Here is a 27,456-nt window from a genome sequence, read left to right as displayed (position 1 = left end):
AGATTCACCTGATGGGGAGGGGGGGGAAGACTGTTATTTACTATTTGGTTCAACAACCAAAAGAAGAGATCAGGATTTCTTATCCTGACACTTGTTCTTTACACAGGAACCATCTCATCTGAATTCTCTAGACTATGCATGGTATAATGATCTAGAGAAATACCAGCAAGACTGGGACTTAAACAGTTATTGCGAATTTCAATTGGACTACAGTCATGCAGCACAAAGAGGAAAAAAACAAACAAACCTCTCTAAATAAATTGGGGTGGCTGGTGATGGTGTTTTGAGAATTTTATGGGGGAAAAGATGGAGTGGGGACATGTCACAAATCTACATTCAGTATTACAAGAATAAAAAACCAGCACTATTGCAATTCAGAAAAAATTAGAATAGCATGATTACTCTATTTTACACTTAGTTGGGCTAAGACTTTTGGTGTCAATGTAGTTAAGCTTCTACTCTACTATCGTAGTTTAATTTTATTGTTGTGTAAAAAATGGAGTCATGAAACATGACTCAACAAAAGTAGGAAAATTAAAACACATAATTTAGCTTATTTATATACAATTTATATGATAATTATTTCACAAAGTATTTATTAGATGATGCATTTCAGGTTTGTCTAAGTTGAATTTAGAACTAGGAGCAGTCCAAGTCATCTAACTACACTGAGTTTACTAATAGATTCAAAATTTATTATTATTAATCTGGAGGGGTCCTTTTGCAAACACGGAATGCTTGTAAATGCTCTAGAAACTATTAAATGAAACAATAGCTCAATTTAAAATTGTTTAAAATGAAATATGGTTATTAAAAAAAAAATACTGTAGTTTGTGTCTGCTTTTTTTCAGGCCTCCCACCTTCTCCAAATGTTTTCCTTTTTGAAACTTAAATCTAGAGGTGCTGAGAACAGTACTGAATCCAGGGAGACCCTGTGTAGAAGTCTTCACATGGGAAGTAATAAGGTTTATTAATTGTTGTTCCTTACAGAAAGGTAAGAATTAACTAAAAACAAAACTTCCACAGCAATAAAGCAAGACAAAACTAAAATCAGTACTGAAGGCCATTTCAGAGAGTAAAACAGAGATGCCAATAAAGATTCCACAGCTCCCTCCCTGGAAAAAACCTCCAAATAAATATCTATAGTGTAACCACTCACCATCCAAGTTAATGTCATTTAATCTGATTATGAGTTCAAACTGTCCCCAGCCCCAGACATGCAGTCCTCATGTCATTTCTACATAAGGCTGTTAACTGATATCCAATTTTCCAATAAATTGCTTAAGAGAACAATAATCAGTTAAAACACACCTGTACAGCATATGGCAGCCAAGCAATTTCTTTGACTTACTGCATTATTTTAATTAGGCTTTTTCCTACTTGATTATCAGTTCCAATTATAAAACAAGATTAATAATCCTGCTTCTGTACTCTCCTCCACAATACAGACACAGGTGCCACACTCCACTGCACTGTCCGGCATCCCTCCTGTTACTGTACTGGGTCAAAGTCCTTTCAGCTGAAGTGTTCCTGTAATCTGTCTGTCTGTCTTTTGCTTCTTTGATCCATTCCCATTGCTTCAGGCTCTGTTGAATACTTTTCCTCTAGCGACGACATCAAAAATTATCACATGTTTAGACCCGAGAGAGGAACAGGTATGCATTCTTTAACCTTCTCCTGGTGCCTCATAGCTGGCCCTGAGCTCAGCAAGTTATTTGCAGACAGCTCTGTGACCTCTTGGCAGGGAATCTACGACAGTGAGGCTTCTCTTTTCCAGAGAGGCAGGCTAGCAGCCAGGAGTCAAGGGTGTTTTCCAGCCTTCTGTTCTGAGGGTTCTGAGGTATGATGACTTAAGACCTTCTCTTAATTAGAAAACAATCATGAAGGGCTTCAAATCTGATAGCAGCTGTGAGCCAATGAAGAGATAGCATGCATGGTGCTAAAAACCCAAAGAGTAACTAAATTACACTTTCCCAAGAGAAGGAGGACAGAAGAAACTCAGGCTTAGTAGTATCTGTCCCACCATCAGGAGCTACAATTGTGCCAAACAGGCTACATTAGGCTGCCTCCTTGCACATGATTTCTTACGCACAGAGAGTACCAGTCATATACTTCATCATCACACATTCAGATAACACAGATGTTGAAGTGAAAAGGGGAAATTGTAGAGAGATAGATACACATTGTCAGCCTCATGTGTCTGGGAAACAGGAACAAGGAAACAATAACATGGTTGAGCTTTAATCACCATTTCAGGAAGCTCTAAGGAAAATCCCCTTCTTTTGTTCACATGAGCAGCTTCAGGGAGTATTCACCTTGTTGTACATGGTGTCACTAAAAGCCCCTGAAATTTCACTGTTTCCTTCCACCTCAGATTCCTATACCCCTGCTGACCTCATGAGAGGTAATGCTAAGGCTCTTCCAGCAACTGTTCCAGGCACTCTTATCTGTCAGTGACCAGTCATATACACCAGTGACCAAGAGAGAGGAGAAACATGGAGATGACTATGCCAGAGAGGATTACAGCCTGCCAAAAGGGCAGTGATTTGTCATTGACCCCAACCACAAGCACACTGACTGTGGAGGCAGTCCTGGTGTGACTACAGCAAGCAAGCATGGGAACTATCTTCAGGTCTGGTGAAAAGCCTGATTGACGGTACTCCCAAAATGGAACACAGAGGCAAACTCTCTGTCCATGTGAGCACTCTCAGCTAATTTAGGATAGCTATTCTGTTTGCTTTTCTGAGAGTTAAAATGAAGTGCCTGGGACAGCTAAATTTGCTGAGGCCATATGACTAGTGAGACCTCATGACAGCCAAAACGAAGAGGCTGCCCCTCTCCAAGTTGCAGAGAGCTGTCACATCATTGTAACTCGATAGCATCTATACATTTTGATTAGCTAAGTTCACTGCATTTCAGTATGACAGCTGAGAAACACATGGTACACCATCAGGAACATGTAACTTCCCATTAATTTGCACAATTAATGACATTCTTTTCCTCTGAGCTCTCAAAAAAATCAGCTACCAGAACAAAATGGAGACACATATATTCAATCACTTGTACTTACTGTTAGTGCTAGTGCTACTGCCAATGCTGTCATTCCTAAGGGAGCTGGCAGCAACAGGAGGAAACAAAAATGTTTTTGTGACAGCGACTCTGGAATCGGAATCTAAATAGAAAATGAGCGTGTCAGCATTATGAAACTTAAAATACAGTTCCCTCTATATAAGATGATGGGCTATAAGGCTATTCTGATGTGGCTGTAGGGCTGTTTATAAAAATTGGCTGTAGGGCTATTTATAAAATTGATTAAGCAAAAAAGACAGTTTTGTTAAGAGGTAGAAGTGTCTACAAGCTGAGCTATTGCTAAATGGCTAATCTGGAAAAGCAATTGCTGCAAAAAAATTCTCAGGTTATGGTGTTGATCTGTTTCTAGTTACTGCTGGTGTAACTGTGTACCTGGATATGTTGTCCATATTAAAAAGCTAATAGCTGTCACTAGAGAGAGTAAAAGAACAAATACAAAACCTCCATTAACTGGAAGAATGAGAAATAACTGCAGGAGCCTGACTTGAGCTTTTTCAAATTTTTAAATGAAGCAAACATGCCCCTTTTCAGGTGAGGCAAGATGAATATGAAGGTGACTTGAGGCTGTTGCAATTTACAACTTGTCCTATCTTCCTGTCCTTTCAGTAATGCAATCTTAGGCTCTTTTGCTGCCTTATAAAAACCAAATAGAACATGTAAAGAAGAACAAGAAGAATGTAAAAAGACAATCCAGGACATATTTGGAATTAAAAGAAACAGAGCAGTGTACTGTGAGGCTGTTTGGAATATATCAAGGAATGATGTCTCTAGGAATGATGGCACTAGTTTTCGTGTCACATAGAACTTGACTTCAAACAGAAATACAACCTTCAGTGTCAGTAGTAATTTAAAAAGGTGACATTTCTGAAATTCAGGGTAAATCACCCATTTATATCTACTTAGATTCTGTTCCCCAAAAGAAGAGCCATCTTACCATTCTCTGGTGTTTCTACTGTTGAAGGCAGAATGCAATCATTCTTATCCAGTGTGTCTGCAAACTCCTTGTAGACCTCAATGGTACTATTAAAGTGCCTAAAAAAATCCTCAGGAATGAAGCGACCTTCTTCATAAAGGTGACCATTTTCTTTTACAAAATCCTAGGGTAAAATACAGAATTCAACTTGAAAGAAAGTCAAGAGAGATGCTCATTTCAACACCTCAACAGATGATAAAAATATCCAAAGATGACACAAGCTAGTTTAAGTTTTTAACCTGCAGAAGACCAGATTGGCTGTGTACAATCTTCATAAAACAAGGCTTCTGATCTCAGGATTTCAAATTAGGTTTGCAAATAGAAATGAATTATTAATACAGTGTTGTAAAATTGCTAAGGAATGAAAGACAGTCTACCGTCCTACACTGAAAGTGAAGAGATGTCTTTTTAATTTCCCTTATTAAAAAAACCCCTTGGTTTCATATTACTTTGCAATGTATCACATGATCCTGTTAATCTGAACATACAAACACAACACAATCATTGGTATAGTCATTATGAGAACAGGGAACAGAACACAATAGCTGGGATACAACACTGCACAGAAGCAGGCTGAGATCACTGATAATGTACCTAAAAATAAGACAGGACTATAAACAAGGAAGCCAAATTGGTTGGTTGGTTGGGGTTTTTTACCTGATTCTGGCTTTCATAACAGCTGGTTCTTATGTCAACAGGTCAAATTTGGCCTGGGGTTACTCTGTACTCCCAAGAAGGAGGACAGTGATAAGCAAATGGCTTAAATACGTCCTAAGGAAAACTTCTCAGTTTTAGCTCCAAAATTATTTTATGTTTAATGCTGAGAGTACAAGACTTAAGATCATTATTCTCTGAGAAAATCAATAGCTATTTGTTTCTCTGAATTACAGGATATTTGCTTCTCCATTCTACAAAATAAAATTGCTCTTCCCCAACCACATCCTAGCTGAGTGCTTTGAATTGTTAGGACAAAAATAGAAAAGAAAAAAATATATTAAAGATTTGACCGAATACAGTTTGAAATGGAAAGGAGGGAAAGTCTAAATATTCTCAGTAACATAATGCAAATACAGGACAAAGTTACAAGGTTATTCCACTCTAAATGTACCTTAGTGTTTTAGTTCATTTGATTCATTCTGATTGTTGAAAAGGTGCAAATACAACATCTAAGGACTTAGCTGGTAAAAATAAACATATATGGAAGATGAAATCCTTGCTCTAATGAACATGATGGATTTTGCCTGTTTTATTCAGTGTAACAAAAACTTCAACTACAGAACTTAATTTTAATTACTGATAGTCTTGTTAGAGCAGTATAAGGGACTAGAAAATTAATTTCTTTCCCCCACACACCTACTTTCACACAAGAGAATCAGGCATCTCTTGAGTGAGACTCCTGGAATCCTTCCAGCTGCTGTAGGAATCCAGAAACACATGGAAATGGGTTGATATTCTCTTGTCTTTGCTGTGCCTCTGTATAAAAAAGTTTATTAAACTATAGTGAAGCTTTCAGAGCGCCACACACTCTGATATATACTAAGAGTATATTAATATCTTCAACCACATAATCTTTACATTTACATTAAGATCACTAGCAAAATGAATAATTGAAGCTGGATGCACAAGGAAGATTTCTGCTAGTTTCAAGTAAACCTGAATGAATGAAATATGCTAAATATGATGGTTGCATTTTGGACTATTTAAATAACTGTATATAGGTCATTTTATGTACTGGAATTCCTTGTAAGCCATTTTTATTTGAAAAAGGAGATAACATCTAGCTTAAAACAGTGTACTCAGAGCATTTCTAAACAAAGTAGGATTTCAGATGTACAGGAACAGAAATGAGAGCAAAAATCTAATGAAGCCTTAGATATTTTTAAACTACTACTGAATACCACATAACAAAAATTAAAAATATCCAGTATAAAAGCAGAAACTCTGTATAAGATTACCTTGTTTTTATCAAAAGCAAGGCATGCCAGAAGATCATTGATTATCCTTGTGAGATTATTGATGATTAAATAGTTACTTAAAACATCCGACATATCTGAAATATCTGAAAATTTCTGGAGAAGATTATGTAGACTCTTTGAAAATTCAGGCACCATCAAATGCAACCAACAGTGACTAGGCTGTCAGGGGATAAAAAGAGAAACAGAGGTAGATTAAATATCAGACTTTTGTAAAAACTGGTTAAGCAGCTCACTGTGCAAAAGTAGATTAGACTGTTCTTTCCAATTTAAATTATCTTGAAAGTCAAAATTACTTTTCTTTAGTGTGGCCAACTTTTTCTTCAGTCCTTTAGGTAAAATTTCTATTCTCACTGATACTGACATATTTACTGTTGGCTGTTAAATGCCATCCCTTCATTAAAATTCTTAATGAATGCCAAGTATCAGTCTGTTGAGAGTTTGAGCCTTGGAACATGTTACTATGAACCCTGGTCCATGCTTTCATTAACCTATTCATTTTATTTAAACACCTACTGCTTTAACAATTGTTTAAACTAATATCAGTTTTCATTTTATTATTGTCACCTTACATGACTCAGTTAACCCCAAAGAGCCTTTATTTAAATTTCTTCTCAGGAAGGTTTCCATAAACATTTTGCATTAAATCCCTGTGTGCTTTCATCCACCTTTAAACTAGTCAGCTTACTTAATTCCACCTCTTCAGCTTTTCCGCTAATGCCCTTATTGGGAACAGTTTTCCCCCGTGTTTTTGATGACAGAAGTGTTCTGGGCAGTCTATTGCTGTATGTGCCACTGGTACAGAGTTCAAATCCTTCCACTGACACCTATGCAATTAGTTTGCAGACAAAGTTTGTACACCTGTTCACGTGACTGAAACGTGGTAATTCATCTTGCTGTCTTAGAGGGAGTCATTAATTTCTTTTACTCAGATTTACATAACAGTAGTCAAATAGATAAAACAGTCACCCAGCCCAGGAAAAGCCCTAATTCAAAATGATCGGCAAAAATACAGGTAACGCATTAACCACAACTGCACCTTGTACCTGGAAATCCCTTCCCAATAAGTGCTGAATTTTTATTGGTAAATGTTATGGAAATTTATTCTATATGTGAAGTTATTTTTTTCATTGTTGAAAATGTCTCAGGATCAATAAAGACTTCCAGATATGAAAATCTTGGCCCAACAAAACATAAGTCCTCTCAGTATCACTAAACTAGTTTCCAATTGCTGAATCCACTAAATTCACTTTCTGCAATGCACAGCAAATGTCTGGTGATGTGCACACTTCTAGGCTTAATCTCATTTTACTCAATGTCTTTAATAAATCTGCATGCAGATTCTTTATTTTAAAAAAATCCACAGGTGTTGTTCTGCTTTGATGCGTAAATATTTTTGATGAGAAAAAAATACACTTCATGTTTTTGAAGACTAATCAGAATATTAGGCTTTCAGGCTTAGAGAACCAAATGTAAATACATGCTTCAGCTCCACCTGACTTTCCACTTCTGTGTACAACTCTCACACAATGATAACAAATGGCAAATCAGTGATATCACCCTCTGTAATTATCTCAACAATTACTTGCTTTTTAAGAATGAAACAAAAAGTGGAATGGGTGGCATTTGGCTTGATTCAACTTCCCTTTATTCCTTCAAGTGAAACAAGGTAAGGGGAGAGATGGAAGCAAATAAATCAGAGAAAGCTTCTCGAAACAGACTGTTCAAGCAGTATACGTTGTGCCACATCCCACTGCCACCACAAGACAAACAAGGCATTTACTTTCTTCTGCTTTGGTATAGCAACACCGACACAGAACTATAGTGCTGCCCTGTACTGGAAACCTGGAAACACTTTCCCTCTGAGGTTGTGAGGGTGAGCATTCTCCTCTGGCAGGGACTAATGTAAGCTTACTACTTCTCTCAGTGAGCATTTGGCAATTCCAGCAGGGAGTCTATTTTGTTGCTCCCGCAGTTTAGCATGTGCGTGGGAGTCTCCTCTGACTGAACTGTTCTGACCTACAAAGCTGTATTTTGTGAGAGCTCTAGGTTTTCTTTTCACTTATATCAAGCTGTGCAAACACTTGCTATCTTAATACGTACCAAAACAGGAATGAAACTGCTCAAATTGAAAAATATGATGTTGTTTACTAGGAGAAATGGAGGTTTAACTCTGAATTTTTTGTGTAAACTTTGACCAAGATTTACATTTCAGGGTGATTGCAAACCTGATTTCCCTTGTACTTCCAGGTAGCCCTCAGCCAGCTTTTACTTTCTACACCTATGTAACAGTTTGAAGTTTGTATCACCTTCTGAACTAAGCCCCTGCTGCTATAATCTTTACCTTTTAACCTTCAGGTTAGACTACAGAGTTCACTCTATGGAAGACTACTTTTAAAGGCACTCAGTTGCCTTGAGCTCATGCATAATGCAACAACCCTTCTGATTAATGGATGGGTCAGTCTGTTCCTGTTACATGCACTACACTGGCTTCCCATCTGCTTTGCATTCACTCTGCCGTTCTACCTTTAGTCATCTACATTTGAGACTTGCTACCTTGGGTACACTTCCCACAGAAGATTGAAATATAGTGAAAAAAAAATGCAGAGAACCATTTCAATTCCTTCAGAGCCATTTACTTTAGGCAAAGCCATGGGTTTCCCAGCTTGCAGGGACCCTGCAGAACCAAGAGCAAAGCCTAATTATTCAGCCAGCTTTTTCTGTGGTATGCATAACACAACCTGAAATTCCCAGAGAGGAATTTGGCAAAGTGGGATGTGAATACTACAGAATACTTCTTCCTGCTAAGGCATGTGGCCAACAGCTGCACCTCCCATTACTATGACTGAAAAGTGGTGTACCAGTGAAGGGAACATGGAAATCTCAGCCCTGAACTTCTCTTCCTATTTATTTCTTGGCTGCTCATCATAAATGTAAACTGGATCTCAGTATCTGGATATGATACATCAAGATGACATGGCATTTAAACTACAGAAAAAACCCTGCATACTAGCAGTCAAAACTGAACCACAGAGAGAGGCAGGAGTTTGGCAGTGAGAACAACCAGAGCTCATGGCTCAAGCAGGCTTCCTGGCTTTCTTCATCTGCAGGAGTGCAGCTGAGTGAACAGCCTCGATCCAGCCCAGCAGCTACTGTGCTCATCCTGGAAGCTGGAGGAACAGCACTTAGGCTATTGCTGTCCTGCACAGACATGAACCTCACCACATCAGGCACCAAAATGAGTGATGTTCAAAAAGCACAGAAGCCGGGGGATGGTAGCAGCCAATCTGACTTCCTTTTTCTCTGAATTGGCTATAATAAGAATTGAAAATTTTTGCATTAGATTTATTTATATGGGATCTAGTACCTGACTTCCATAGCTTTTGTTCCGCAGAGTTTATCTGTCTAAAGAAACAAGTTTAAACTGGATTTTCTAAAGTATTCTTAAGTTGTACTAAAAGCTTTGAGCTTCTTTAAGAACACTTCTACATCTGACATAACCCTTTATAACTTCACAAGTCAGAGCCCTTCACTATCCCTCAGCCTCCTCTTCCTCCTCCCATATTCTTAGTATTCAGGACTAAATGTTGCTTCTGTCATCATTGTCCAATATCAACAGGGAATATTGCTAATTTGCTACACTGTTGTAGGATAGGATGCATTTTTAGATGTGTATCACACAGAAACTGGATTGTCATAATGAAAACCTCGTACAGATACAAACCCAGCTTCTTATATCTAGCAGATGATTTTCAGTTACTGATGAATATGTGTACAATGATTCATTCTAAAGACAGGGACAATTTTGTTCAGTTTAACTGACAAAATCATCCTTTTCTTACTTTTTCCCTTTCTTTAAAACAATATACTATTCAGTATAATTTGTACTTTCACCTTGTTACCTTTTCTCCTTTTTCTTGCAATGTATGCAACAACCAAGAGAGTCTTTTCAATACATCATTCTAAAATGCTTTTTTTTGTTAAACTGAGGTAAACCCAAAAAATCTAGTAAATTAAGCAATAATAGGATTTTAATAAAAAATGTTATATAGAATTTTAAAGTATATAGATTATGTTTATTTGAAAGTATCACTATGTATTAAATATGGGATTATATAGAAAAAGTAATACAAAGCCTGTTTGAAACCATACTGGTTTCTTTGGTTTTACTGACACTACCATTTACTGAACTTAAGGTTCTCCTTACTGGCTACTCAGTATTTGTTGTGCTTTAATGGCATTTCCACTGGCTGAAACAAGAAGGCCATTCTACAGTGTCTTGCAAAGTACAATTAGAGAGAACCTATGTGAGAAATTATTAGTTAAGAAGGTAGTAATTTTAAACTGACACAATGAAGTAATATGGTAGTTTTACTTTTTCCAGAAAAAATGTTTAAAAATTTAATATGAATAAATATTTTTGTAAAATTCCTGTAATTAACAAGATTTTAAGGGGCTGCAGGAATCTTTCTATATTTCTTTTCAATAAATATTTGAAAACTGTATGAAAAGTGAAATAATCATTATTTAAGTGTAACTTACTAAGACGTAGGAGTAGGTACAAAATATTACAGCCATCACTGGTTCCAGTGTGCTACTTTATTGGGAATAACTTGAAGTGGTTGTACATACCAGATTATCCATCTTCGGGACATATTTAAGGGTTATCATATAATCATTTGGGAGATTTCCAACCTACAACAAAAGGATAATAATGTTACTACTGACTACAAAAAAAGACTTAATTTCCATTACTACATTCAGCAAAATCTACCAAATATTCAACACAAATTTTCAGTAATTTCCCTGGAGCAGGTAAAGCTAAGGTTTGCTTCCAGTAAAGGTGCAGGTAAAAAAAGGTTATTCACATACTTAGTTTCGTGTGGAACTGCTATTGACCCTTATTTGCCCACTGTAATATGTCCAGATCTGATGTGATCCGTTCAATGCTACCGCTTCCCAGCAGAATTAAAGTCAATAATGTGCTGAAGAGAAGTGATCTAAGGTTGTTCGTTACTACAGAAAGTACACTGCATTTTCAGCTTTTAATGGCATGTCTTGAAGTATTTACCTGACAATTTCTATATAACCTCAACCACTGTAGACAGTAGAGGATGCAGAAGTATCCAACCCCTTTTCCTTCAAATAATTTCGAACTTCAACATGCATCTGAACTTAAAAAAATACTTGCCTGCCCTGTGGTTAGTTATGTACCAGGTCAGAACAACACTTGAGTACAACTTTTAACTTTGAAGTTGTTCCTCTTAATAATGATGAGCAAAGTAACTATATTCTAGCAATGTCCTGGGGCAAAGGACAACTTCCACACACATAAGCCGAGTTACAACTTCGCAGATGTGGGTGAGCACGGAGTGTGGTGCAGCAAAGAGAAGGAGTGAAAGAAGGGTTCTCATTGAATTATACAATCTGATCTGCCACAGAAGGGATCCAACACTACTGTGAGCAATGGCTGAATATCTGGGGAATGTGCAGAGTTGGGAGAAGAACAGTACAATAGTTTAACAGTCACTGGACTGCCACAGTCCACAGAAGTATTTTTTCAAAACGTTTACCAATAATGTGAGACTTCATGATACAGTAAATCTATTTTATTTTGTATCAGTGAAAGATCCAATTGATATTTCTCATTCTAGTTTTAAACTCATTTAGTCAAAAACAATATGCACAGACATAGTTCTTTTGGTGCAAAAGCATTTTTACTTCAGGTTAAAGATCATTCTGTTATGGTTGCTTTTGATTCTGCTGCTATAGCAACCAACACAGCAATCTTTTTTCTTCCCTCCTGAGCAGTTTTTAGGTAATATTTTGTTTGATAAAATATAATGTTTTATTTGTGAATTATAATTTAGGTTTAATTAAAAATTAAAAAAGCTATTTCAAAATGTTATGGCTCTAGAAATGATCAAGGACAATACTAATACACAGTCAAACACAAATGAATTCCAAACTTTTTATTTTTTAATTTATGTGGGCTAAGCCACAATCCTTCAGTTCAGTTACATTTATCTTTCTCCTATAACTTTTAAAAAACCAATTATTATACAAATGATCTTGGTCAATTCCTTTCCATAGGTAAGTTTTATTTTTTCTTTTTTTACTTTTACTCCCAGAAGTTCCCAAAGCAGCAGTTCCAGAACTGTCACTAAAATTCTTTATATTTCTATTTACCTAGAATTTTGGGGAATTGATTCAACATGCTATACATACTGAAAAATATTCCAATATATTCATTATCTCTTTAGAGCATCTAATTTATTCTAAATCCTCATCCGGACTTTTGTCTATTTCTCCTTTCTCTAAAAGTATCATGGCATTGATACCGAAGGGGTTTTTGAATTTTTCATTTTTAGAGAGTTTAGAAGTACTTGTAGCTGTAGCAAAGTAGATTTTTAGTGGGTTAATATTTCTAACAGTTTAAGTTTAATGTCTTTCTATTGCTACCCCTGTCCCAGAATTCTTTTAGTTGTTTAGACTCTCTTCAAGGTAAAGAGCTGGAGACTATCAGAAGGCCTGCAGAATGAAACAAACACAGGGTAAAGTGACCCAGAAGTCAGAACTGGAAGAACTCCAGAAACCAGAGGAAGAGGAGAATGATGAAGAGGAGGGTCTCGTCAATCCCAACCTCAATTCCTGGGGGGTGGGAACAGGGGCAGGACCAGGGCTGGATCGAAAGATGTGTAAAGTAATGACTGGGTGAACCATATTATAAAAACCATAGAAACCAGTGTTCGAGAGGGCACGTGCATGTCATCATGTATTCCTGTGGGTCGTAGGCCTGATATTAAAGGACCTTTACTTTTTATCTTATCCCATACTAACGTGGCTCAGAGTCCTGCTTTGTTGGGGGCCTCTCACGGCATCACATTATGACATACTAATACATAATCTAGTACTTTTTCTATCTCTCTTTGCCTGCCTAGAGAGATAGGATTAGCAGCACTTTAAGCAGCATAGGTAGTGAAGGTGCTACTCTGTGCAAAGTTTCCCATGCTGACTGTAGAGGGATTCCATACTTAGCAGTATCAGCAAAACCACTGCTCTTTAAGAAAGGTCACTGGAAGATTAAATTTGTTCCATTTCAGTGAACACTACAAGAACTGATATGCATTATGTATACAATCTACTTTCCTAGCACGAGAGCCTGTGAAGCACTTTTCATGCACAGTTAAAAAAATTTAACTGCCCAAGAGCTCAACTTCTCAATCAAAGCCAAAGCACACAGCTCAACCTCAGATATTTTCCTCCTTGACTGACTGAAACAGAAAAGATATTTTTGAATTTACTACTAAAAATGAAGATTGCTGAAGTGAGCATGTCAAAGACAAAATATATGCCCTGCCTCAACATGAAACTTGTTAAAGTTTTACTGACTAAACTCCACATGTCACATGCTCTACTGGTAAATGATGGACCTCAGTCAAAGTGAGGGAGTTATACTTGTGTCTCTCTTGGACTTCCTAACTCATGCACAGAAAATACGGTAAAGCCTTTGGTGTAAGAGTGAAGAACATGTCTATATTAAATCTGTGCTTTCCATGCTCTCTTGCTTTCCTGAATCTTGACATTTCGTTGAACACTAGCCACCAAGACTGTGATCCAAACCCAATCACTTGATTTTCTGCTGAAATGATCCTGAAAGGAATGAACGGACTCTGCACACTCACTCTATGCAAAGTTCCTGACTGCTGTGACTTCCAGAAGGAGCAGATGTTTAGAGGGCTCTGAGCTGCCTGAGCAAAGGTGGTTGGAAAACAACTGTCCCTTGAAACTCCTTGTAACCTTGAATGGCTTTTTTATTAGTTCCTCTGCTCAACTCATTAAGTACAGTGACAAATCTGCCTGCATCACTTACCTTAGTTTAAGCAGAAATAACAACTCCAATGATTACAGAGAATGTCAACTGATAATCTTGGAAAGGAATGTATAGAACTAAAAGAATTCTGCATTGTAATTAAAATGTCAAAAAAATTTTATCTGATTAAGTGCATGTGTGTGTAGAAATCCTATTAGGCTCTGAGAAAAGATGAAGAGCAGGGAATCTAGACTTATGCCTTTAAATTTATATAAAATCAACATTAAATGCTGTATTCCCAGTTGCAACAAAATCTCAAACTGGGGAATGTAGGATTACTTTTGTCATACAGAGGTCTGAATTTTTAATACAGCACTGTTAACATTGTATAACCCAAATATACTTAAAAATATGCTCACAATCACATACATGGGGAGATGAAAAAGGATGCAAATGTGATTTGGTTTCCATAAACTACTCTTTCATCACACTAGCAGACATAAGAGAGGTGACCTATCTCTGCAGTCATGTGCTTTGAAATGAAGGCTACTCTTCTTGCAAATTCTCTTTATTGTGACTGTTCTGAAAATTATAAGCAGACAAGCATAGATGTAATTATTTTTTTATACACATATCAAAGATAAAGTAAGTAAATAAAGTAAAAATTACCATTTTCCACTGTCAGTGTTCTTTTACTCTGAGGCATAAGAAGGGAAAAACATACTTTCCTTTTGGATATTGTTTCTATCTCTCATTTCTCTCTACCCTGATTCATACAATCAGAGCATGGTTTGGGTTGGAAGGAGACCTTAGAGATCATATTGTTCCAACCCCTCTACCATGGACAGGGAAAATTCCATTAGACCATGCTGCTCAGAGTTCCATCTAGCCTTGACACTTTCAGGGATGGGGCATCCACAACTTCTCCAGGCAATCTGTTTCAGTGCTTTGCCACCCTCATGGTAAAGAATTTCTTCCTTATATCTAAACTAGCCTGTCTCTCTTTCAGTTTAAAGCTACTTCCCCTTGTCCTATCCCTTCATACCCTTGTCAAAAGTCCCCCTCCAGTTCTTTGTACCTCTCTGTCTTCCTTACTGCATCCCCAGCTTTTCTTCTCCTGCAGTATCTTCCACTCTCTGTCCATCATGTCTGCAATCTGCTCTATCTCATCAGCTAATGAAGCAGTTAATAAAATCTTCATCATTTGGCTTAAGACAACATGCTAACGATTTCCGTTCACACTTCTTACAGTCATAGTGGCAGGTTATTTGCAGGATAACAACACTGGATAATTTTTTATAACACCTTCACTCAGGAGATTTAGATCCATTTAAAAATAAATATCAAATGTTGCAGAGAGTGTAAAGTACATATTTACAGCAAAGATGTAATGTGAAAGCAAAGTACTTGAAACAGCATGTCTCAAACAAGCAACCTAGTCAGTAAATGCTGACTATTGTTTGGGCTTCCAACATTCAAAAGAAGAAAATTGCTTTAGAGAAGTAGATCATGGAAGAAGAGGTATCTTAGATTTAGTTGATGGACAAAACCAAAACATGTAGGCATATTCTGTACATCCTGCAGAGCTCAGTGAGAATTCTATTTATATGTAGGTTTGATGTTCATATTTAACAAATATATATACAACAGATTCTTAATTCTTATGCAAAAGCTAAGTCAAAGACAACTACAGTGATACAGCTTTCTGCTGACTTACTATGCTGAAAAGAACAATGGGGACAGGCCTTATTGACAGGTGCTGCAAATACAGTTTCATAATACAGAACATTTGTTCATCAAGTAAAGTGTTTCCCTCCAGACATCTTCATTAAAAAAGAAACAGGAGTTCAAGTGATTAATAGCACAGAATGAATATTCGGTAAATACTTTCATTCTCTGTAGGTATGAAATCATGCTCTTTTAAAGTTCTCATTATTAAAAACCAAAAATAATTTCTCAATTGTTCTTTACTTAGGACATATAAAAATTGTATTACATAGATTTGAATAAATTTAATCTTACAGAAAATATAAGTCACTTTTTAAAGAACAGATAGTAGTCTGGTTTGATCTTAGATTGATTAATGCTCAGAAACCTCATTGTTACTGAATTTGCTCTTCCTTTACGATTCTATCTTCTGGTGCAAGTCCAGCATGGTGCTAGTGAAAATCCAGATTAAGACGCTGAAAACAAGTTACACCAACATCTGTCCTCAATTTATTACTCAACACAAAGTTGATTAGGCAAATGACCCACATTTTCAGGCACTGCACAGCATGCCTGACTTATTCTATTCTGATAGCTTAGGCTTAGTAGACATCCCTGGGCTATATTCACTGAGGGTCTTGACTGGGGCATGTACTTCTCATATCCCTATAATACAAAACAGTTGAGTGGAGCACAACTGCAGCCATGGAGTTTCCTACAAGCAGTGTAAGGGGTTTATCATACTTGGAACAAGCCCAGTACCAAATAAAGGAAGACTAGGTTGTAGGGTATTGTGGCACTCATTTGCAAGCTGTAGTGACACTGCAGTAGAAGTAGGAAAAAACATAGCAGGAAAAAGAAAAATGAGGGACATGGATTCATGCTGCAAAGAATCTTAGCATGAGAGAGGAAGAGGATGAGGATCTGCTTCGAGTTCATCACAGAGCATTTTTCCTGCAGCCACAAACAGTGTAACAGACACCAGGGATGTAATGAGGAGAGTCTGGTACAAGAGGGCAAATTCAGCTGTGTTATGACAACACAGGCAGTGTTAATAGTACCTCTGAAGATAAACCCAAGAAGCTTGCCATTGATAGTGGAAAAAAAGGAAGAGCAGCTTGACGGAAATAATACGATAAAGGGCCAGAGCAGCATGTTAACAGACAGAAGGGCAAAATTACAGAATTCAAAGCCAGAAAACAAGCTTTCATAGACTGGATTTTTATCCACCAAGAATTTGGAAGAAAAACGTACTTGCATGGACAGAGAGCCATAAAAAACCCATTTTTTCCCTATTATAACAGGAAAAACATTAGAGGTTTTAAAAGTGAACTTAAGAGGGTCTATGAAGCATCAAGAGCCAAATCAGGCACCTTTGTCATAGACAGAGATGGCAATATACTTTAATAGTAAGGAGAAAAGACCCAGGGAAGCCTAACATTTTGGGGAGATAGAGATTATAATCTCAGTGGAGGATTCAAGCCAAACTGAATCTAGGCTGATATTTAAGAAGTTCTGATGAGACAGGAGGAAGAGAGGCCAATATCCTAAGCTAAATGATGGGATTTGTGTACTACCACTGAAGAGAGAGTTCACTGCACACGGATAGGGGACTATACTCATGACTGTGGACAAAAAATGACAGTCTGGCTAGAAACAACCACTGGGTCATTGTTGGCAAGTGTGATGGAGCATGTGAGTAACATCACAATGTATGTACGGCCAGACTTCGCAAACGAAGATTTGGGAAGGGCTCTCCCACGTGATGTGCCCTTCCAGCCTGTGCAGTGGATTTTTTAGGTGAGGAACAGCATGCACAGAACTGGCTCCACCGTTTAAGTTCTAAGGTCCATTTGCCATGGCCGAGCGACCTTGGACAGTGACAGTGACATCCTCGGGACTGTCACAGCACCCGGTACTAACCAGGGCTGACCATGCTTAGCATCCAAGATCTGACGGGATCAGATGGCAGGGAGGCATTGAACTGCCAGGGGACAGACCCCACTGAGACTCAAACTCAGGTCCTTGGGATTCAGAGTCCAGAGTGCTCTCCTTTACACCACGGGACCGCCCTATACACCAAAGTAGTCACCACAAAAAGTTCTTTCTGCCCAGCCAGTAGTCCAAGCAAAAGAGGCTATAAATCCAGCAACTGCTGGTAGGCATCACACCCAGGGGGCATGGGAGGGAACTAAGCACCATACTGCATGTGGGGAACTAAGAGGGCATGTGGAGGATGGAAGTATAGAAAAATAATGCTATGGGGATATGTACAAGAACTGCAGCTTGCTGGACTCTGGAAGATCACGTAGGAAGATGATAGAGAAACCCATAGTCAAATTAAAGACAAACCTAATTTTTATGATATTAGGCTTCCTTCAGAATTTATCTCAAAAGCAAAGTGATTCAAAGTGATCGCTCAAGTTGCATGCAAGTTTTTTGTAACTTGTATTTATATATTCTCAAAGTTTAAATTGTACTAAAGGGAAGGTTAAAGCATTTGTTCTGAGGACATGTAAGTGACAAAAAGTTACTGATAACTCTGCACTGCACAAAAATTTCACCAGCTCTCCAGATTTCTTTTGTTCCTGCATACTTTCAACAGGTTTACATCAGAACTCAATACTCTTCCAATGGATGAAATATTATTTGGAATAAATATGTCAATACTTCAAAATTCTGCCTAAAGGGACTAATTTGAAGCACTAAGCATTTGAGTAGGACTATAAAGCACCCCTAAAAATTTACACTATGTATCAATGTATATCAAAATACTCAAAGAAAACTATTTGAGAACATTGCACTGATAACAAATGCTAGAGATTCCAATATAGTGTTTGATAATAATAACACTGGTATTGCAACTCTTTTCCCTTAATGAAGCAAAAATTTTCAGCTAGATTCCATATGTAGATGAAGAAATGCTTGTTATGTGTTCAGCACATGTTATTTCTTAAAAACTTTGATGTCATATGCTGAACTACTCCAAGTTAGCATAATTGCTGACTTCGGTAGAGTTAAATACCAGCTGACATTACAAGGCATTGCAGTTTTTCAGGTTAATACAGCAGTCACTTAAGTAGTTAAAATCTACTTAAATGAATTCAGTTCTTACACGAAGCTGTGAGTCCTTCACACTTAAACTTCTGGGTACAGCAAGTAGAGAAAGAGGTAACGCGTGTAACCCACTCATACCTAAAGACTGCAAAAGTTGTTCAATCATTATTGCCTTGATTGCTACAACTCTGTCTAACATCATACTGTTATTGTATGTGACACTAGTCTCATATACATGAAGTAAAGACTTCTGGTTAAATTCAGCTGCTTTACCACCAGTTTGCTCCATGCAAATCAGTAGGACAAAAGACAATAATCCGTCATCTGCATGGGAAACAATCTGATCTGAGAGAATGTTTGAGGAAATGAAGACTTGACAATTTTTATTGAAGTTTGAAGTGAGGAAACCACCCATGTACATATGCTCCATCTTGGTCAAGAGGGTCATCTTTTCAATGAACACTGAAACTAGCCTCCAATTTGTGCTTAAAAAAGGCTTTATTCAACTGACAGATGTAGATGGATTATTTTTTCGTTTAATATTCCACTGGTTCTAAGACAGATTTAATGACTTCACTTAGAAATATAAATGTCATTAGACACTGATTATTGTTTAACATAAAGAATAATTTAAAATAAAAGCTACTCACCAATTTTGCAATGTCATTCACATCATCTGTGACTGGATTCCCGCAGGAACTCCGGGCTTTGACAAGAGGATTAAGCAGGAGTAGTTGAAGACAAAAGCAAGTGATAATCCAAGTCTAATTAGTAAAAAAACAAAGCAAAACAAAACCCCAAATAAGCAATCACCAAACATGAAGTAACAAGAGACTGCAGTAACCTTTTTCATACATGAAGTCCAGATGCAACAATACTTCTTACCTTTCATGAGGACATACCCTACCATGAAAGTATAATCTTCATGGCAGGAATTCATGGAAATACACTTAATTGTTCTTTTCTGGAAGCAAATATCTTTAGAATCTTTAGAGTAATAATGGAAAACTTGGTATTGAGCCATCAGATTACTTACACAGGATTCTGCTTAGTTGAAGTTTCTACAAAATTTGCAGATACCAAGGAAGAGAAAGATATAAACTTTGCAATATTCTTTATCAACAAACTAAAGTTGACCAAATATTTGTCATTCACCTGATAATGTATTTGGTAAATCTCCATCTCTAATGTGATAATCATTGCTAAGGCACAAAATTATACCAGACAAAATAAAAGGATAAAGTTCATAATCACAACCATTTCACTTGAACTTACTTAAACTGCAAACAAACCTACAACTGGACTCTGCCCAAATACTGAGATCTCAAGCAGCAATACAGTACTTTTTCTCCAAGTGACATGCTGTGGCCTCTCAGAAGTGCCAGCTTGGCTTTGGCACTACATTCCCCTCCTAAATCCTGTTAGAAACAGTAATGCAATTTACTCACACAGGCTTGTGAGACTCAGCCAGAAAAGCACAAGATAACTAGCTGTGATGCACCTGGGTGTCTCCTTGGCTACACTGCCTGAACTTCCTTGCCTTCTGTTGTTCCTTGTGCTTCGCTGGTTTCTCACAGAGTCCTGTGCCAAGTTTAAACTGCAGATCTTTATTTCAGAATGTTAAAGCATTTAAGCTATGGATAATCAGAATTTGCCTCAGGTCGTGAAGCATCTTGTGCCAGCTGACTGAAGCTGTCAGCAAAAGCCAATGATGGTGTGTACATTTACGGCAAGTATGGAATTTGCCTGTGCAGGCTCCTCAGCCTCCATGAGGGAAGGAGTAAAATCAGAATTTGCTTTTGCACAAACCAGGATACATCTCAGTCCCGTCTGTTCGCTGTGACAGGTAAAAAACTCCTGTTTCCAGCCTTGCCTTCATACACTATTCAACCTTTCAATTTAACTTCAAAACAAAATGAAATAACATTAAAAATACTTTCCAGGAAAATCACAGACAAAAATCACAGACAAAAAAAGATTAAGTATCATTATAGTAACCTAGAAGGCCTAAGAAAGTATGATAATAAAGATCGCTCAGTAGCTACATAAACTTCACAGAAAAGTGCCAGGCACTTTATTTAAAAGAGTTGTTAAATGAAAAGAGCAATCTCTCTCCTGTACCTTGTTTCTCTTAAATCTTGTATCTATCCTACAAGTAAATCTGGTCATTTGCTTTCTTAGAATATGGCTTCCTGACTCATTTAGGTAAAACCAGTGTTGGCTGTTGGTGGAAAAGCCAATCCAGCCTCCTCTCCTTACTTCTTTCACTGGCACTGGTGAGATGGTTTAGTCAGTTATACCAGGTAGACAACTTCCATTTTTGTCATCCTGTACTATTTTTCAGACAGACCAGCTTTCTGATCCAGGTAATTGAGACAGCTAAAATGGTTTGCTATAGATGGGACAAGCCAGGACTGCCTATTTCAGTGGAGCCTGCACTCAGCTTTCTCTAAACTGTACCCTCAGGCACTACAGGACATACACAGAAAGAAATCAAAAATGTTCTGAGCAAAATGCACATTCAATATGCAACACGCAATATTCAACATGCAACATTTTGAGAACGTCTCTCGTTTCAACAAAACGAGCATTTAGAAATACTTTTAATATTTGTACAAATAATTACTGAGCATAATTCCCTGTGTGAAGAATTGAGACTCTTACAAAACCTCTATCTTATGCTATACAAAGCTTTGAAGTTATACATATATGAACAAGTTAAACTCTGGTGAGATGCAATGAAGATGCTGCTAGTCTCTGAAAGGATCTTAGAGAGCTCGTTGACATGTATAAGAGCTCAAAGCTGTTTAAGAACTAGTTTGAAGTGGTCAGAGAAACATCTTCCTCTTCTCACATAAGACACAGAATCACAGAGGAAACCAAAGGGGACCTCAAGTTAACAGACTATCTATTCATTCACGATTTTTTGAACAAAAATTGTTGTCAAAAGGGCAAGAAGTTAATGACAACCAGTTCCAAAATGAACCAGCTACATTGCTTCCAGTAGTTCTGTTTTCAGAGTTTAACAGTACAGTAGCAGTTACACTCACAGGAATGTTTCCCTGATGTTTTCCTTGGAGATGGAGTTCACACCAGAAATTGACAATTTCTTTATTAGGTTCCTCAGTATTGATTAGTACATAAAAAAGGGATTTGCTCACTGAATTTCGTCGTGGCAATAGGATGATGTTTAACCTAACAGTCAAATAATCAAAAAAGTAACAAAATTCTTTAACTGGAAATACTTTTTCACCAGATCAACTGAATAATATTAATAAACACAGTAGCACACTCCTAATAAAGCCAGAACTTTGATGCATCTTGACAATTTTCATACTATTGAATCTAAAGACAGTTTATACATGAAGCTTAAATCACTAGACATTTTGTAATTATGCAAATCAGTAAGAATACACTTTTCCCCTATGTAAATAATGGCATTTAGAAGCACAGTAATCTTATAAATGCAATTGAAACCAAATGATTTGTAAATTTTGAGATTATTTGAGGTTTCTCTTGCTTATTTTTCCCTGTGTCATCCAGCAGGAACTGAAAGTCTTCAAAATACTGCTAGTTTCAACATGTCTATTATCCAAAATCCTTTATTTATTTGCACTTACAAAATATTTATATTACACATGCCTTCAGGCACATTGTATGTAAGGACTGTGTAGATCAAAGAGCTAAGCTATTTTTGTGTTATTTACTAATGACCAAACCTGCTGTTTGAGCAAAACTTGAATAGACTGAATTAAATCAAGGACAGAACAAAAGGCAATCTTAAACAATAGCTTTATAAATAGAGATGCCAGTTTTATACTTTACTAAGCATAAATAAAAGTTACACACACAGTATTCATAACAGATTTCCATATATAATTACCTGTAAGTTAATGTAGGATTTTTCAAAGCTGGCCTAAGGATTTAATCACACATCATCTTTTAGCATTAAATTGAAGAACTATGGCAGACAGGAGGCAGATCTGTATACCAAAGGGCCTCTTCCTATTTTTGGCTCAAAAATTATTATTTTTTTAAGATTCTGTAATCACTTCAATATTGAACATTTAAGTTTGTGAAGGGGAACAAAACCAATGATTAGACTCAAGTATACATGTTTGATAATTCTGAAAATTATTTGCACTATTGGTTGTAAGCCACAATCTAGAATTTCAGGAAACAGCATTTTAGAAGCCTAGCTAGCCATCAAATGTGTTGAAGGCCATCCTTTCAGTTGTAAAACATCCTTTTCATTATGTTCATTTCCCATCTGAAGTGTTGACAAAGGCTGCTGAATGAGTGGTTTAGCATCTCTTTCACAGCATGCTATCAAAGATAATCAGCTGATTAATGTTCAGCTAATTCCTTAAGTGGGAAGTAGCAAGGGGAATACTGCATTGCTAAATAAGCCAAACATTGGGAAGTCTAGCCATTGCTAAATATCTAGTTTGTCCTGCTAATCATTCTAATGACAAGTAGGGAGAAATCATAAAAAAAAAAAGGCAAATAATAAACCGCAAAAAAAGCATTAAGCATAGGTAGTAACTACATAGATGAATAGGTTCTCCATTATAAATTTTCTGGCATTCAAATCATATTAGCCACAGAATTTTTCAGCCCAGTTTCCTGAGCAAATCATCCAATTAACCACAACCAAGCCAAGGCTGCAGTAGCGTTAGCCAACAGCGTGGAACAGTATTTACCCTGGGCCAGGCTTCCCAAATTTATTTTTCACTTTTGTTAATTCTGGGGTAGGAACAGCTCTCAGTATCAGCTCATCAGGAAGCGTTCACATGCTGCTCTGCTGAGACACAGCTTGCAAATTTCTGCCACAGACAACATTGGTTGACCACTTATGGAGAGCTAACAATGTTCATACTCATGCCTCAAAAAACCTTTTGTAAGAAGATTCAGAGAAATTGAAAATAGCAAGGAAAGACATTTATCTTTTTTCTTTAAACCTCAAAGCATCGAGATGCATAAACACACAGTAATTCTTTCCTCTGCCTACTAATCTATTTAATTATTTAGCTGTGATAGAGATTAAATAATAAAAGTCATGGAAGAACTGTTTTGAAACAATTAAGAAATTAACTGTCAGCATGGAAAAATCTTAGAATGAAAGAAGAGCATTTATATCAAATGTAATCCTATTCCCACTTTCACAGTATACAGTGATACCTTCACACCTGCAAATGACAGTGGTAACATAATACCGCAAACGGCTGTGCCTAAATACTGCTTAAATGCTAGACATTGCTCAAACCCCCCCAAAAAGGGAGTAAAGGATGGAAAAAAGAAGACACGCACCCACGACCACCTCGTTCTGGAAACAGTGAAATATTTTGGCAAGCACACTTGGAGCTGGCAATGTTCCTATACACTCCCAAGTAGCCAGGAGATTACTTCAGAGTAGCTGAAGGAACTACTGCGTTAACTCTGAACAACACACAGTTGAAGCATTAAGTCTAGTGTACACCCACTGTCCATCAAAAGACTGGCACTAGTCTCACCAAATATAATTGCCTATCAACTAGGGTACTCAATAACAAGCAACAGGCCTGGGTTAAGTTTCCTGTAACCAAGGTAATTCCAACTCACAGGAGCTGAGCTATGTTCCTCCGATATCTACCTTCTTATTACCATAGAATCATCTAGGTCAGAAAGACCTGTAAGATCATCAGATGCAATCATAAATCCAGCACTGCTAAGTTCACCCCTAAACCATGCCCTTAAGTGCCACATCCACACATCTATTACTGGAGATACTTTCCTACCTAGGATGCCTTCCTGGATAAAAGGGGCATACTAGGGGAACACTGGTATTCCTGCCCCTTATTTTTCAAAACATTTATGCGTTTTCCACTAGCAAGCCAACACATAGAAAAAAAAGATACATTCATTGAACAGGTATCATGAGAAGGTTTATGTGTATTCTTGTCTCACACATGCACTCCCATATGGGCACCCTAACTTCCAGGAATCTCCCCAGTCAACAGTGAGTTTTCTTTGACAACCTTTTGGCAGTCCATTGAACAGAACAGAGGCTAACTCCATCTCTATGAGTCACTCTGCTGGGGTGAGACACTTAAAAATCTCTGGGCAACGCCCTATATGCTTTGTTATGATTACAAAATACAGTTGCATACTTTTCTAGTGACTGGTACCACTCTTTTTTAACAATGATATGTAGTAGGAAGCATGATGATAAAAGTAAGCAAGGAAGTATCAGAGTGATTTATTTGGTTTCTGACTTAAACACAGACTATAGAAATGCTGTTCACTCATTTTCAGTGTAAGTTTTGGAGCGTTTCAGACAGGAAATATTTGAACATATATTCAGTTATTTACAAAACACAGAATACTTTTCTACCCAGTTCATCATATAATATCTAAAATACATAATATGAGGATACTTCAGTGGAGTAAAGGGGAAGGAAATTAACAAGTTCTTCTTACAAATATAAGCAGAGAAAGGTGCCATTGCTCCCTACATTCAAATGAGTTCAATAGGCAACCTGCTTTCACAGCTGTTTGATCTTTTTGTGACAATTCTGTATTTGCCTTTCCATGATTTTCCCAACCACAGAACCTCTTTTCCACACCTTTTCACTCACTTGCTAGACCACATGAGACTTCTAGAACACCTAATGATAACTGACAGGAACAGGATTTTTCATCTAATAAGCATTCTGCCACCAAATGAACAAAGTGGAACTTGCTAGACTCCACAAGCCACACATGCAAAAGCAAAGCCAACTGTATTCAGATGCTTATGGACCATGTTTCCTTATAAAATACACTGTTAGTGAGTTGGAAATAATTCTGTTCAGGTCAATGGATAAAAGAGTCCCAAAGCTGTACGATGCTAATGCAGAACTATTTTTTTCTTCTTTTTTTTTTTCCCCACTGCAAGGAGAAACCATTCCCTAGTTCTGCGAAGTTATGCACATCTATTTCCTGAGACAGACAAATTTAAGATACATAGTTTTACTGTGCTGAGAAAATGATGAATCACACAACTCTTTCTCACCATGCAGATCCTGGGAAAACTAGGAAGCTGCTTAGACTATATGCCAACTTTATTTCATGCAACCTCAGGCCAACTGTTACCATCCTCTACCCTTGCAGCTCTTCTTGACAGACACAGAAGCAGCTGGCTGCTCCAGCCAGTGTACTACTGTTGCGATTGATAAGGTGCAACCAAACTCCTGCTGAGTTTGGTTTGTGTGTTTCAGCTGAAGCCAAGATGAACATGATAAGCAAGAAGTGTAAATTGATACGTTTGTCTTGTAAATCAACGCAATCCAGGTGTTTTATAGTTACACTGAGTAAAACACAAAGCAGTCTTTTTAATGTGTAAATTCACATTTATTTTCAATTCCTGCAAGGATACCATTGCAAAATATTTGGCTGCTCTAAAATATTATCTGATCCACAATAAATTCTGTCCACTCTTTAATGTCATTTGACAATCAGGGATTCAAGCGGCTTCCATGCAACATAAATCTGCCCTGGAAGACAGTCAGTTTGTTTAGTTCTCAAATACTGGCAAGTGAAGTTACCAAGAGACAGGTAATTACACATGAATGTTGCCTCTGGAACTCATGTTAATGGTGTCCAAATAAATATTTACTGATAATGATCCATCATGTGGCCTTCTAGTTCTGAAAAAAGAACCAGAAATTTTAAAAGGCAAAAGTGTTTCAGTTGTAAAAGTCCATAACAATCATCCAGGACTAGCACTGAAATTTTTCATTTCTTTATCCAATTTTAGAGTGATAAAGGTCAATACTTACTTATTCTGTTACAAAAAAAAAAAAAACCAAACCACTGAGATCCAAAATACATGCACAATCAAAATAAAAATAATCAGAAGACCAGAATTCAGCTGACTCAACAAAACCTTCCATAAACCCTAAAGAGGAAATTATCTTTTTTTCCCCCCTCCTGGTAACTTACAGAAGAGTTTTCCAACATAGATCCAAAGGTATTTTTAAGGAACTGAAAGGGGAAGGCAATGTATGGTACAAGATTATCTTTGTAGGGAGGACAAGCTACTCGCACTGTGTGGAGGTGGATGATCTGACTTCCTCAAGGAAAGAAAAGACATTCTCTTAAATAAAATAATTAAAGATTGTTTCTAAAGATCTATTTCAGGGGTCTTGCTTGTTTGCCAAGTTCATGCAAAAAAAATCCACTATGCTGAATATCCTTTTGAATTATAACGAAAATATATAGAGAGCAACCTCTTTTAATCTTAGACCTTCAAGCACCAGTAAAAGAAATGGAGTAACACTTGTTACAGAAATTCTGTACTGGTTCCTTTCCATCTGCTACAAACTATATGGAATTCAGGTTGGGAGAACTATTACACTGACAAAATAAATTTAAAAATACAATCATCAGGAAGAATAAAATAACAGGTTTTTTGATACTTGGTATACACTAGAACTCATGTACACGATGAAAATGTCTTCACTAGTATTTAATTCTGTTCTGTTTCTGAACATTGAATTTTTTTGATAACATCCCTGATAGTTGCTGTGTCTTTACAGGGATATAAAGTCAGAACTAATTTCTCTGACCTCGTTGATATGACACCTCACTATGAAAGGATAACTGCTGAATATAGACTAAAACTAGATGCCAGCACAGTTGAGATTGTGTTTCATCCACCTACCTTAATTGTATTACATCCTTACAATTACAAGTTTAGATGTGATTAAAGAACACTTTTTGAATCTCTTGGCTATGCCAACACCAGTATAAGCTTTGAAAATGCTGATGGATGATAATTTTTCACATCAATACTGCACCATATATTGTGAGACTATTCGTTT

General features: G+C 37.1%; 1 protein-coding gene across 1 annotated transcript in view; it reads right to left on the bottom strand.

Moving 5' to 3' along the window:
- The window catches only part of KITLG (KIT ligand), a 54,196-nt gene that overhangs the window by 9,260 nt on the left and 17,480 nt on the right, over positions 1-27,456 (bottom strand). Inside the window, exons 2-6 of the mRNA XM_071552117.1 lie at positions 19,264-19,377; positions 10,669-10,731; positions 6,019-6,198; positions 4,025-4,187; positions 3,071-3,172 (exon numbers count right to left, since the gene is read on the bottom strand). Coding sequence (XP_071408218.1) covers positions 3,071-3,172; positions 4,025-4,187; positions 6,019-6,198; positions 10,669-10,731; positions 19,264-19,377 — 622 coding nt within the window. The remainder of the gene's footprint in view (positions 1-3,070; positions 3,173-4,024; positions 4,188-6,018; positions 6,199-10,668; positions 10,732-19,263; positions 19,378-27,456) is intronic.

The sequence above is a fragment of the Pithys albifrons genome, chromosome 3, assembly GCF_047495875.1.
Source record: "Pithys albifrons albifrons isolate INPA30051 chromosome 3, PitAlb_v1, whole genome shotgun sequence".
NCBI classification, from domain to species: Eukaryota; Metazoa; Chordata; class Aves; order Passeriformes; family Thamnophilidae; genus Pithys; species Pithys albifrons.
The sequence above is the reverse complement of the archived record's forward strand: the minus strand, read 5'-3'. Positions and strand labels throughout refer to the sequence as shown.